Source organism: Taurulus bubalis (genome assembly GCF_910589615.1).
Source record: "Taurulus bubalis genome assembly, chromosome: 6".
Taxonomy (NCBI): domain Eukaryota; kingdom Metazoa; phylum Chordata; class Actinopteri; order Perciformes; family Cottidae; genus Taurulus; species Taurulus bubalis.
Genome location: NC_136594.1, coordinates 3071188 through 3084016, shown reverse-complemented (window position 1 = coordinate 3084016; position 12829 = coordinate 3071188). Strand labels below are relative to the sequence as shown.

At 42.1% G+C, this 12829-nt stretch overlaps 1 protein-coding gene across 1 annotated transcript; it reads left to right on the top strand.

The window, feature by feature from the left end:
• Positions 1-416: 416 nt before the first annotated feature.
• Positions 417-12510, top strand: LOC306737945 (MORN repeat-containing protein 4-like; the record flags this gene model as incomplete). Its single annotated transcript, XM_079219758.1, has 5 exons — positions 417-483; positions 8872-8986; positions 10540-10649; positions 11975-12034; positions 12380-12510. 5 exons carry the CDS (start codon positions 417-419, stop codon positions 12508-12510), a joined length of 483 nt encoding a protein of 160 aa, XP_079075884.1.
• Positions 12511-12829: the final 319 nt, after the last annotated feature.

Sequence of the window (12829 nt, the reverse complement as noted above, 5' to 3'; positions counted from 1 at the left end):
GCGGTGGAGGCTGTTATCTGGACTGATAACTGAGATGTTCCACAAATGAGATGTTCCACAATCACAGAGGGGAAGGGGGGGGAGTCGTGAATTTGGGGTGTCCAAATACGTTTTAGTCACGAAACTGTATCTCGGCCCCCCGTGGAGGTCGTGCACTGGGAAGTGGGGGAGGTTGTTGGTTCCGTGACTTGCTGCATAATCTGGGCATGATTTGTGCAAAACACACAGCGGTGGTCCGAAACTAGCAGTTAACCCACGGTGGGTTGAAAGCTGGACACATTACATGAGTGTGTGTGTGTCTCACAATAACCCCCGGTGTTGATGATGTGTTTGTGTTTGTGTGTGTGTGTGTGTGTGTGTGTGTGTGTGTGTGTGTGTGTGTGTGTGTGTGTGTGTGTGTGCCGGCAGCAGGACCCATGACCCTGACACGAGGTTCCTTCAGCTACTCCAACGGCGAGGAGTACCACGGCGAATGGAAAGGAGGCAAGGCCGACCCGCTCACTCTCACTCCTCCATCACTCTCACCCCTCCATCACTCTCACCCCTCCATCACTCTCACCCCTCCATCACTCTCACCCCTCCATCACCGGCTACATTTGCATGCACAGCAGGAAGCGTTGCCATACTGTGATTGAGACAATGCTGCTCTTAAAAGGCAGAGCCTGCGCGTCACATGCATGGAGGTGTAAGTGTCGGCTGTACGGACAGAAGTCAGCTCGAGACTATTTCTGTATTTAAAGGGACAGTACTGGATGTTTTACGAGGTTCTCCTCCATAGTCGGTGTTTTCCAGTAGAGTTTGGAGGAATCGATATCAGTTGAAGTGTTGTCACCGCTTTACTTTGCTCTCTTCAAAGCCACCAGACTCCTTTGACAAAAACAGTCATTTTGTCGTTGCTGGTTTCCCGCCGCCTCAGTCGGTTTGTTTGTTTGTGTTGTTGTGTGACTTTTTGTTGGTTCGGATTCACCAAATTGACACAATAACACACAAAGTAACCGGTGGAGGCGGCGGCAGACCAACAACAACAACAACACAACAACAGTGTTCTGTTCGGTAAAACCACCTTTTTTTGTCAATGGAGTCTCCTGGCTTTGGGTCGATGGATTCAACTGCTTGTCTCGCGGAAAGGTCAACCGCCAAAAACACTTCTGTTGTCACGTACTTCGTTAACGGCACATCCATGTTTTATTCAAAGCCAAACAACAATCTTTTTCTTCTTCTTTTCGAAAACTAAGTGCCAGAAACCATTATGAGCTGTTTCCTGTGAAGACAGACGTTTATTCTGAAAGTACTATCTGTGTGTAACGAGCGGAGATTGACACTTGTTGCTGGACTTTTGTAAGACAAACACACCTAAAAATGAGGAGTAACCTTTCGTAAGATAACTATATAGTATAACTATTGCGCAACGTTGAACCACGACGAGCTCCAAATCCACCCAATCGGCCAGGAAATGAAGAAACGGTTGCGTGCGAGTCCACGGAGCAGAGACGGGTAGTTTTGTTGTCGGACCCGATGCTACGCTGTGATTGGCCCAGAATGCCCTCGAGGGGGCGGGTACAAAAACCCAAAGACATTTACCATCAAAACTAATGGGACATCCACGTAAAATGTGCTGACTTTTCCTCTACCGGGATCTAAACCAAAAGGATTGTGAGTCACGACGGCTCAAAACTAAACGAACCTGAACCGATCTAACAAGCAAAAAAGAAAAAAAGCAGATAAAAGGTGTCAAACTGAAGTCACTAACTAGAGAGAAAATGTACACACACACACACACACACACACACACACACCATCTGGTGCCAGTGAGCCCGCTGAGGCAGGATATCACACTACCTAAACCAGTATTTGCAGTTTTGACAAAAACAACAAGGCGACCTATAGGACAAGGTTACACAAAGAACAACCGTTGGCACCGGAGCCGGCGTGAGAACATACGCTACGCTACACGGCTAACGAAAAAAAAGAAGAAGTGCTAAACCGGTTCGTCTGCGGCGCTCCGACACGCTCAGGTTTTAATGAAGCAGTCTAAGTCACGACTGGACAAATTAGTCCACTAATAAATATACACCGCCAGGGTTTATTGTTTATTCATCCCATCTTGTTGCGGTGAATCGTGCAAAACAAAAGACGTTGTTTGTCTCGTCTCCTCCGGGGCTTCTTCGTTGGTTCCGGAGCTTTTAGGAGCGATCACATGATGGGGGGGTTGAGTTGTAAACGCTCAAATATGTATATTTTATTAAAAGCTTTGAAAGATCAAGAACTTGTTAAATTGAGACATTTTAGTTGCAGTTCTAGAGCTTTTGATCGTATATCACATGATCTTTTTTTTTTTCATCCCGACGACCACGATGCTGCGTTGCATTATAAACATGTTTGTAATGCGATATATAATCTGCTTAAAGCATTGCATCATTACGCCGATAAGCTCCCACACTCATCCATGATGTTTTATAACAATAATCATAGCACATTATTTAGCATTTAATAATGTGTTATATGTAAAAGTATTATAATAGTTCAGAATTGCTGGTCACTCACTGACTTTTTAGTTAGTTTTAAGATAAATAATAATAAATGTTACCCTTTGTTTTTTACTTTACTTAGAGCAAACACTGACTGCTAACTTATAATCACATTATAACAGTATAATAATTATAAAGCACACTATGATCATTGCAAAAAGAAAGTCAGTGAGCAAATATGAAGTAATACAATACAGACCAGGTGATGTTGCTTCATGATGCTGTGAAGCATTATGAATGTGTTGAGTGCTTACAACTATCATTGTACAGCACTATAAGCTGCTTATAACACATTATAAGCTGATTATAACACATTATAAGATGCTTATAACACGTTATTATTTTGTTTTATAACGCTTAACTGACATGGGCGCCATAGAAAGTGTCACCGAACTGGTAAACAAACGTGTGTTATGATTAAAAGCTGAAGTTTGCTCTGGTAAAATGTGCAAACTCATAGTAAACTTACTTAAAAACATATATATATATATATATATATATATATATATATATATATATATATATATATACATACACACTATCTCACGCACCTCGCACCCTTCTTGAGCTACTAGAATGGCGGCGAGTTCAACGCCTCCCAGAAAAAATGCTGTTTTGCATCTTTAATAATGTTCAATCAACTTGTATCACGAGAAAGATAAGTTTGACCGTATTATTATTATATTTACTTTTTTTTCTTTCAATGCTGTTAATAACTTTTTAATAACTCTCCCACTTTGTATAATTATAATTACAGCTACAAGCAGAGACAAAGTTCTCCCCGAAATACATTTTATTGCACTTTTTAAAAAATGTAGGCGTGGATTTGTGTGTATGTGTCTGTGTGTGTGCGTTTGTGTGTGTTTGTATGTGTGTGAGTGTGTGTGAGTGTGTGTGTGCGTGCGTGTGTGTGTGTGAGAGTGTGAGAGTGTGCGTGTGTGTGTGTGCGTGTGAGAGTGTGAGTATGTTAGTGTGTGTGTGCTGGTGTGCGTTTGTATGTGTGTGTGTATGTGTGAGTGTGTGTGTGTTTGTGTGTGTGCGTGCGTGTGTGTGCGTGTGTCTGTGTGCTTGTGCGTGTGTGTGTGTTTTTGTGCGTGTGTCTAAGTGTGTGTGTGCGTGTGTGTTTGTGTGCGTACGTGTGTCTGTGCGTGTCTGTGTTTGTGTGTGTTTGTGTGTGTTTGTGTGTGTGTGCTTGTGTGTGTTTGTGTGTGTGCGCGTGCGTGTGTGTGCGTGTGTGTGCGTGTGTCTATGTGCTTGTGCATGTGTGTGTGTTTGTGTGCATTTGTGTGTCTGCGTGTGTGTGTGTGTCTGTGAGTGTGTGTGTCGGGAGATGTTGTGATGAACACAGCCTCACGTGTGTTTGTGTGTGAGTGTGTGTGTGTGTGTGTGTGTGTGTGTGTGCATGTGTTGTGATGAACACAGCCTCACGAGTGTTTTTGTGTGAGTGTGTGTGTGTGTGTGTGTGTGTGTGTGTGTGTGTGTGTGTGTGCATGTGTTGTGATGAACACAGCCTCACGTGTGTGTTGGAGTCGCGTCTCCGCTCTCTGTTTGCACACAAACACGCGGCGCTGCGTCGGGTGGAGGGTCCGCCGCGTCGCGTGAATAATTCAGACCGAGCGCCGGATTTTGAAGACGCGGCCCAGCTGGTCTATTAGGTATCAGGTTACAGGAAGTAGGGCCGGGTGCACGCAGACACACACACACACACACACACACACACACACACACACACACACACACACACACACTCACTCCCATCCTGCGGCCGCGCAGTCAGTTAACATCGATGCATTACCGCTATTGATTGACATGAGAGCCGGACACATTCGGCTCAAACCGTAAATTAGCCGGAGACCGCGACCCCGACGCGAGGAGCGCCGGCGTCTCTGTCCCATTCAGTAAAAAGTGAATGGTTATTTCCAGGCCTGGAAAAGTCCTTGAAAAAAATAAAATCCCCAAAAGTGTTGTAAAAGTCATTTAAATGTGTTATATTCATGTGTTCACGACGTTCATTTACGCTGAGTTTAAAATAATGAATATGCTTTTAAAAGAAAGACTCAGAATATAAGCAGGCATACATACAGGCATCTATATAAATGTTTATTCTTTTAATCAAACTATTGTCTCATTCATTTGAGTCATTTAAGGTTTACTGTATGCTTTGTATTCTCATTGTTAGTTTAAATACTACATTTACTCACTTTTTACTGTTTACACCCAGATTTCACTAAATGTTTGTCATGACATTTGGTTTAAAGTCATAGAAAAGTCATGGAAATCCAAATTTGGTTTTATTTCAGCGCGAAATCTCCCGCTGGCCAAGAGGAGTTGTATCTCTAAGCCCCTGTTTGACCCCCTTCCTCACCCGTATATATATATATATATATATATATATATATATATATATATATATACATATATATATATATATACATATATATATATATACATATATATATATATATGTATATATATGTAAATATATATATATGTGTATATATATACATATATATATATATATATATATATATATATATATATATATATATATATATATATATATATATATATATATATGTATATATATATACCGTAAAAGTTGGGTTACAAGCCGCTACTACCTTCGGTCAGTGTTCCCGTTAGCTCCCCGCTGTAGCCAGCTAGCGCTCCCGCTAGCTACCCGACAACCACCAAAGGCAGCGGGACCAGCCCCGGCTCGACAGCCGACTCGGGCAGAGGGAACGCAGCAGCTGCTAGCTAGCGGGGAGCTAGCAGCAGCTGCTAGCTAACGCTTGCTGCTAGCTGGCTACAGCGGGGACACCCGCCGGAAGTAGAAGCGGCTTGTAACCCAACTTTTACGTTACTTATACACACACTTGGAATGCAGAGCTCCCGATTTAGTTTCTCCAAATCTCTTCTCCAAATCTCCCGTTGAAAGAAAGAAAGAAGGAACACCTGCTGAGATTAGGCGGTGAGCAGCACATTAAGCAGCCCTGACAGATGGAGCGCCTAATTTACTTTAACATGAGCCGGGAGCTGAGGGACAACACTCGCTGGGGCTCACCCTTACCTCACCCTTAACTCACCCTTACCTCACCCTTAACTCACCCTTACCTCACCCTTAACTCACCCTTACCTCACCCTTAACTCACCCTTACCTCACCCTTAACTCACCCCCTGCCACACAGCCTGCCTCCCCTCCTGTAAATCCCAATCTGCTATCAGGGATCCTCCTTTCCTCTCTCCTCTCTCCTGTCCTCTCCTCTCTCCTCTCTCCTCTCCTCTCTCCTCTCTTCTCTCTCCTCTCTCCTTTCCTCTCTCCTCTCTCCCCTCTCCTCCACCTTCATGCCACTTGGTGAGCTCACAGTAAATCCTAATCCTCGTTTACAGCTGCTAGGAGGAACCCAGGCCCCCTCAGCCGTGTCCAACTGGGCCACACATCCAGTTATTCGCCTCAATCCCGCCGAGGCGGGCCTGCCGCTAAATAAGAGGCCTGGCGAGGAGAAAGGCCCGTCTCCTTTGACCGTATGGCCGCCCCCCTGTTCCTGTAGATTAGTCACGGAATTAGAGGCAGGATTAGCTCTCACCTCTGTGGGAACACTTTAAGAGGTGAAATATGGGAGAGAGCACCTCAACTCTGGTCTTTTAGCACCAATCATTATGACTCTCCTGAATATATTCATATTAATGTATTCCCAAGAAAAACCTCCAATATTATTGGTAGTTTTTGTGATATTTTTATGACTTTTTTGACCATGGTCGTAAAAAACACACACAGAGGCAGCGTCTGCGATATCGCCCACATGACGACACACACTCCGTTTGTCAAGTCCAGATCAGTGCAGGGCGAGGGTGAGCTGTGATAGGCCGAGAGAGCTGTCAATCAAGCTCACGTGCTTCCTAATTTACCCGCCTCAAAGTTGGAGTTTTCTTTTTGCACACAATATCCTTTCATCTTCTCCTTAAGCTTTTCCTTAAAACGTCTACTTAAGTATTTAAGGTTTTCTCCTCATCATAAAGTTAAGGAACCACTTAAACTTGAATAATATAATATATGATATCATGATATATTATAGTATATATATATATAATATTGTATTATTATATATTATAATGCACAGATTTGACCATTCTACTTAATTGTTGACTGGCTCTGAATTGTTATTTTATGCATATTAATGCGCCCCGTTTTCCTCGTGTGTGCGTAGAGGCCATTTTGACGTGTCACTGCGGGGTAACCACAGGTGTAATTGGTTCAGTTAATTACGGTCCCACTCTGTTGAGGGTAACACAGCGCATTACCACAGGCCCCGTCCCACATGAACAGAGCAGGGCCGTGATGATTGTTATTAATTACACCTGTGTTTACCCTGCAGTGACACACACGTCGCGGCAAAGTGCGTCAGGCGTGTAATCGGCGTGCAGCGTGCATCAGCTAATGGAGATCCATCAAAGAAACGAGTACACGAAAAGACCTTAGCGAGGAACCTCTGACTCCGTCTGAACAACAGAGTGGCGAGTTTATGGCGATAAACGAAGGAAATGAACGCGTCCCCAGAAGAAACCAATGGGTGTGCTGAACAACGAGTAAATACATGGTTTATGAATGAAATATGCCTTTTTTTACGTGCTATTTTAACGCCATGTAGTCTGTACTGACTGCAACGTAAAGTCAGTGAATATGGAGCGTTCAAACAAACACAGGACTTTCAACCAGGAGACCTGTGTTATTGTGAAGTTACGTTAACTTACCGTAAACCTACGATGTGTTGTTTACGTTTTAATTAACCAATGAACACATTTGAGCCCAACCAACCGTGATGTTTTTTCCTTCTGGAACCTAACTAAGTGGTTTTGTTGCCTCCGTTTTCCGATAACGATTTGTCGTAAAGAATTACGGCAAAAACCCGTAAACGCGTTTTCACTTCTCTTATACTCTCAGAAACGCCAGAGGACGTACGAGCTAATGTGAACTGTGAAGAATCAAAAAGACAAACGAGTGTAACTCAGAGATATGAACATAACTAACGGTGTAACCGGCGAAAAGCCATAAACCGACCTCCAATATGACGATGAGGGATCGTAATTATGCGTTAACTCGTATCTCATGTCCATAAACTGCTTTATTGTCTTCATACAAACCCTGTCAAGAAAAAAAAGTTGATCATTAAATGTATTGTAAAGAAACAAAGTATATATTCTGTAAAACAATTTGATTTGGCTGCAACATATTTCCTCAAATGTCAAGACGTTCTGTTTCTTCGTTTAATCTCTCGATGTGTAAACAGTGTTTTTATTATCAGAAGTTACACGAGAAACTGGCCATGACTTACAAATGGTGCAAGCTCATGGTCAAGATCTGGCTCCCAGCCCGTTTGGGCCCAGCTTTGTGCCGAAGACTATTCGCTCGTGAATTATATCCCCGGTTGTAATGAACACGCAGGAAACGGTTGATGGTAAAAAGGCTCGAACTCGACCTCCGGATATTGTGAGTTTTCCTTCAAGGATTTGGAAACAAGTTTGCTTTTTGAAAATATAGTTTGTAATTCAGTCAACCTTTTATTGCTAAATGGACCGTGGCCTCTCGAGAGGTTTCCAGTTTATTGTGCGCTGTGGTTGAAGTGAGCGACACAAACATGCCTATTGACCGCTGAAGTGGTGGTCGTATAGAATGCAGGTTTCTCCATATTTTTATGTATTATTGCGTCCCTGGTGAACGTGGTCTGAATGCAGCAGAGAGACGTGATGTTTTCAATTTCATCCATTCATACAATAAATAAAAAAGATCCTAGAAGGTCAAATAGACTCATGTACATTTCGATTTGATATCGTGCAGTTATTTGTATTATTATTATTTCTTGTGTTGTTGATTTCATTTCACTCCCTTCAACTCAAGGAACATTATGACCACTGACATGCAGCCAGTTTTACAACCGTGCACATTTACAGACATTTAATATATATATATATGTATATATACATACATTTATATATATGTATATATATATATACATATATGCATTTAAATATATATATAAAAATGTATATATATATATATTATATATATATATATATATATATAAATATATAAATATAAATGTATATATACATATAAATGTATATATATATATAAATATATATACATATAAATGTATATATAAACATAAATGTATATATAAATGTATATATACACATATAAATGTATTTAAATATAAATATATATATTTATATATGCATATATATATATATAAATATATATACATATAAATGTATATATGTATAAACATAAATGTGTATATATAAATGTACATGTACCCCCCTCCGCTGTGTGTTTGCCCTGCAGGTCTGCGTCATGGCCTCGGTCAGCTGACCTTCAGCGACGGGACGTGCTTCACCGGACAGTTTGAGAACGGCCTCTTCAACGGCTGCGGGGTGCTGGTCTTCCCCGACGGCTCCAGGTCTGTGACGACGCTTCCAGCTACTCTGACCTTTGACCTTTCCAAATGAAATCTATGAAAATCTTCTGAAAAATGAAGTTATTGACTGTTGAATCGATGGATCAATAAAATTGTTATTTTGGAAAAATGCTCATCATCACAACTTAAAATGTAAGATATTAATTATCCAGTGATATAAGTATAGTACAAAATATTTAACATTATTCATCATTTTCAAACTCGTTAATTTATTACCAGAAATTATTTTTCTGCCGATCGTTTCATGAATGAATTGAATAAATGTGTTCGCTCTATTTCTCTTGGATTTCCATCAAAGGCTCAATCTTCATGCAGGTATAGCAAGATGCTAACTAAAGATCATTTTGATCATCGATTGATTCGGTTGATTGTTTTCATGATTAATCAATGAATGTGTTCAGTCTTTTTCTCATCAATGTAGATGGTGAATGTTGTGTTTTAAAACCAAGAAATCTTCCACTTTTAAATAATATAAAACAGCATAAAGCAACAAATTAGTCACACTCCAGAAACTGAGCATAAATAATGTTTTATGTTTTTGATTGATGTAAAAGGAAAGATGACGATTCAGTCTTCAGAAATATACAAAGAAGGAAATAAACTCCTCAAGTGCTTTAACCATCTCAACTTTTTGAATGTCAGCTAACTTTTCATTCATTTGGTTATCAAAACAAAAAAGAGAAAGAAAGGTGTAAACTCAAGATCTTGTCTTTTGCGTCTCTGAATAGTTTCGGTCCTTGGACTTGAAAGGAAGGAAGAGAAGTTCGCGGAGAACGGCGGCGACAATGAGCGCCGGGTTAAAGAGTCGTTGGAGAAAGGAGAGAACGGCTCGTTGAACCTGCTGGGGTTTTTTATCTCTGGGAAAGTGTGAAACGGGGAGCGTGCAAGAATGTAGCGAAAGGGTTTGTGAAAAAATAAAAAAGAGAAGCTCTAGCAGGGGAATGTTGTTGTAAAAAAATGCAACTTTTGGACACTTTTTAAGTTCAGATGAGTTTTAACCTTTTGAAAACCAACCTATTTTTAGGCCTCTGCTTGAAAATGTCATCCCCAAACTAAAAAAGGTGAATCTCTGCAACCACTTGGGCTACTTGAATAATGTTGGTGTTATAATAAAAGAGTATAATGTGAGTTGTGTGTTCAGATGTGAACATATCAGTCTATGTGATACTGGTTATGAGTAAATTAAGAAATTCATTATACAGTTTTTATAGCAATATCTGCCATAGATTGGGGAATCTAAATGGTTGCTTCCTCTCCTGAAAAAGTATCAATACTGAATAACAGTTTTCTTTAAAGCTTAAAAGTGTTTTTTGGGTCGGTAAAGTACGATAAAGCTGATAAAAGAGTAACCGAACTTCAGACTACGGCGTGAGGCAACGCGGCAGCGCCCCCTATAGTTAAAGCAAAGGAGGCGCTCTTTTCCTTCATTCTGAAATTATTTTAAATGAACCGTTAGTACGCTCTGCTTTTTATTTTTTTATTTTTTTGTTTTGAGGTGTTTGTGTGAACATGTGTTTTTTGTTGTTATTTTCTAGCTATGAGGGAGAGTTCGTTCAGGGCAAATTTCAAGGCGCCGGCGTCTTCGCTCGCTTCGACGGGATGAGGTTTGAAGGCGAGTTCAAGAGCGGATGTGTGGACGGTTACGGTGAGACTTCCCTCCACAACTCCTCCCCCACAGGGACACTGCTGCTGTACTTAAGGGCTGTACTTGTACTTTGACTTGAGTATTTGTATTCTTTTTACTTCTTCTCCACCAAATTCAGATGCAAATATTCAACTTGTACTCCACAACTTTTTGTTACTTTGGATAATCAGGTTGACGATCCAAAATATAACCAACTAATAAATTATGATATTTATTATAGATCAAGATCAAACTTTATTGCTCCCGAGGGAAATAAACAGGCAGCATTATTCTGCATTATGAGTATTTTTGATACTTTAAGTATATTTTGAAGCTTCTACTTTTGTACTTTTATAAGTAAAATATGTGTGTAAAGGTAAAGGTAAACATTGAAAGGCTTTGAGGAACATTTCTTGAAGGATTATTTCCGACTTTGAGTTACTTTGCTTCACTTGAATGTTTCTTTACAGCGACTTCTTTCCATCCAGGTTTTGTAGCAGTTCTCTCTCTCTCCCCGTTCTAATCGTTATAAATACTTTTTAATCATATTAAGCAGTGAAACGTGTTAATTGTCTGGACCCGAGCTCGCCGTGTGCGTCGAGGCTCTGGAGTCTCTCTGAGGGTAATCAACACGTTCTTTTTTATTTGTGAAACCGTGACAACTGGTTCATTTTTGTGCCTGTGAAAATATAAAATAGAAATGGAATCAGACAAAAAGAGAAGATTCCTCCAGGTTGCTTGAGACCACCTGACGGCAGAGCCGGTTCGAGTGGTGGTTTTTAACAAGGACGGGCTTCATTCCTTAAATGTTTTTATGCAGTTCTTTTGTTAAAAATTAACCCAAACTTCAGTGACAGGTACAAAAGCCCTTTATAGGAAGGCAGCAAGAAGTTAAACAGAAGATCAAGGTGATGAAACACAAAGGAGACGCTGAGTTAATACCATTTCATTTTTTGATTTTTAAAGGGAACTAAACTCACAAAGGAGGGTGAGAAAAGTTCACATGGCAGCGAAACAAGCGCCAAGACGGATTTATAAGGGAAACAAAAGCCTCTCTGAAATGTGTGGAACTTATTCACAGCTCAAAGTACAGAAAAACATCGGAGCTATTTAATTAGTTTTTAATTATAAATTATAAATAGATTTAAACTCCTCTCCAGAAAATATCTTCAAGTTCCAATATTGGTATAAGCCGGTCTTATATTAACCACTACGGCCGCCGAACGGCATGCTGGGTACAGCTCGCTCCCCATGTGGTCCTAAAGACGTGAATGTGGCCTTCAATGTCAGTCTTTACATCCTGTGTGGTTTGATGAAATACATCACATGGAGTCTTTTTGGTCCAGGGGTGCTGACGTTTTTAAACGGAGGCCCTGGCGGCGGAGGCCCTGGCGGCGGAGGCCCTGGTGGTGGAGGCCCTGGCGGTGGAGGCCCTGGCGGCGGAGGCCCTGGTGGTGGAGGCCCTGGCGGTGGAGGCCCAGGCGGTGGAGGCCCTGGCGGCGGAGGCCCTGGCGGCGGAGGCCCTGGTGGTGGAGGCCCTGGTGGTGGAGGCCCAGGCGGTGGAGGCCCTGGCGGTGGAGGCCCTGGCGGCGGAGGCCCTGGCGGCGGAGGCCCTGGTGGTGGAGGCCCAGGCGGTGGAGGCCCAGGCGGTGGAGGCCCAGGCGGTGGAGGCCCTGGCGGCGGAGGACCTGGCGGCGGAGGCCCTGGCGGCGGAGGACCTGGCGGTGGAGGCCCTGGCGGTGGAGGCCCAGGCGGCGGAGGCCCTGGCGGCATCCATGAGGGCCTGTTTGAGACCAACCAGCTGATGAGGAGGGAGAACAGCCAGGGAGCCGTGCAGAGAGCGCAGGCGGCAGCCGGCAAGGCCCGAACTCTCGCCATGTGACGCGCTCATCACCCTCCTCTTGGTTTGAACAGCTGATTGTTATTGATGAAGAGATATGTTTCATTCTCGTCTTCAGTTTCCTCCGTTTTGTTAGAATACGGTAGGTTACTGAGATTATTTTATTTCTCCTTCTTGAAACAAATTTCTGAATTCAATGGCTCCAGTCAGCCGATACGTGCCCATTCTATATAACGCCCTCTTTTTTTGTTTGTTTGATTGTTTGTTTGTTTGGGATTAGAAAGCCACTGATTCAGGATCAGCTGAGCTAAACACAGATTAACTGCTCAGTCAGAACCCCGGTGCTAGATCTGCTTCAGGC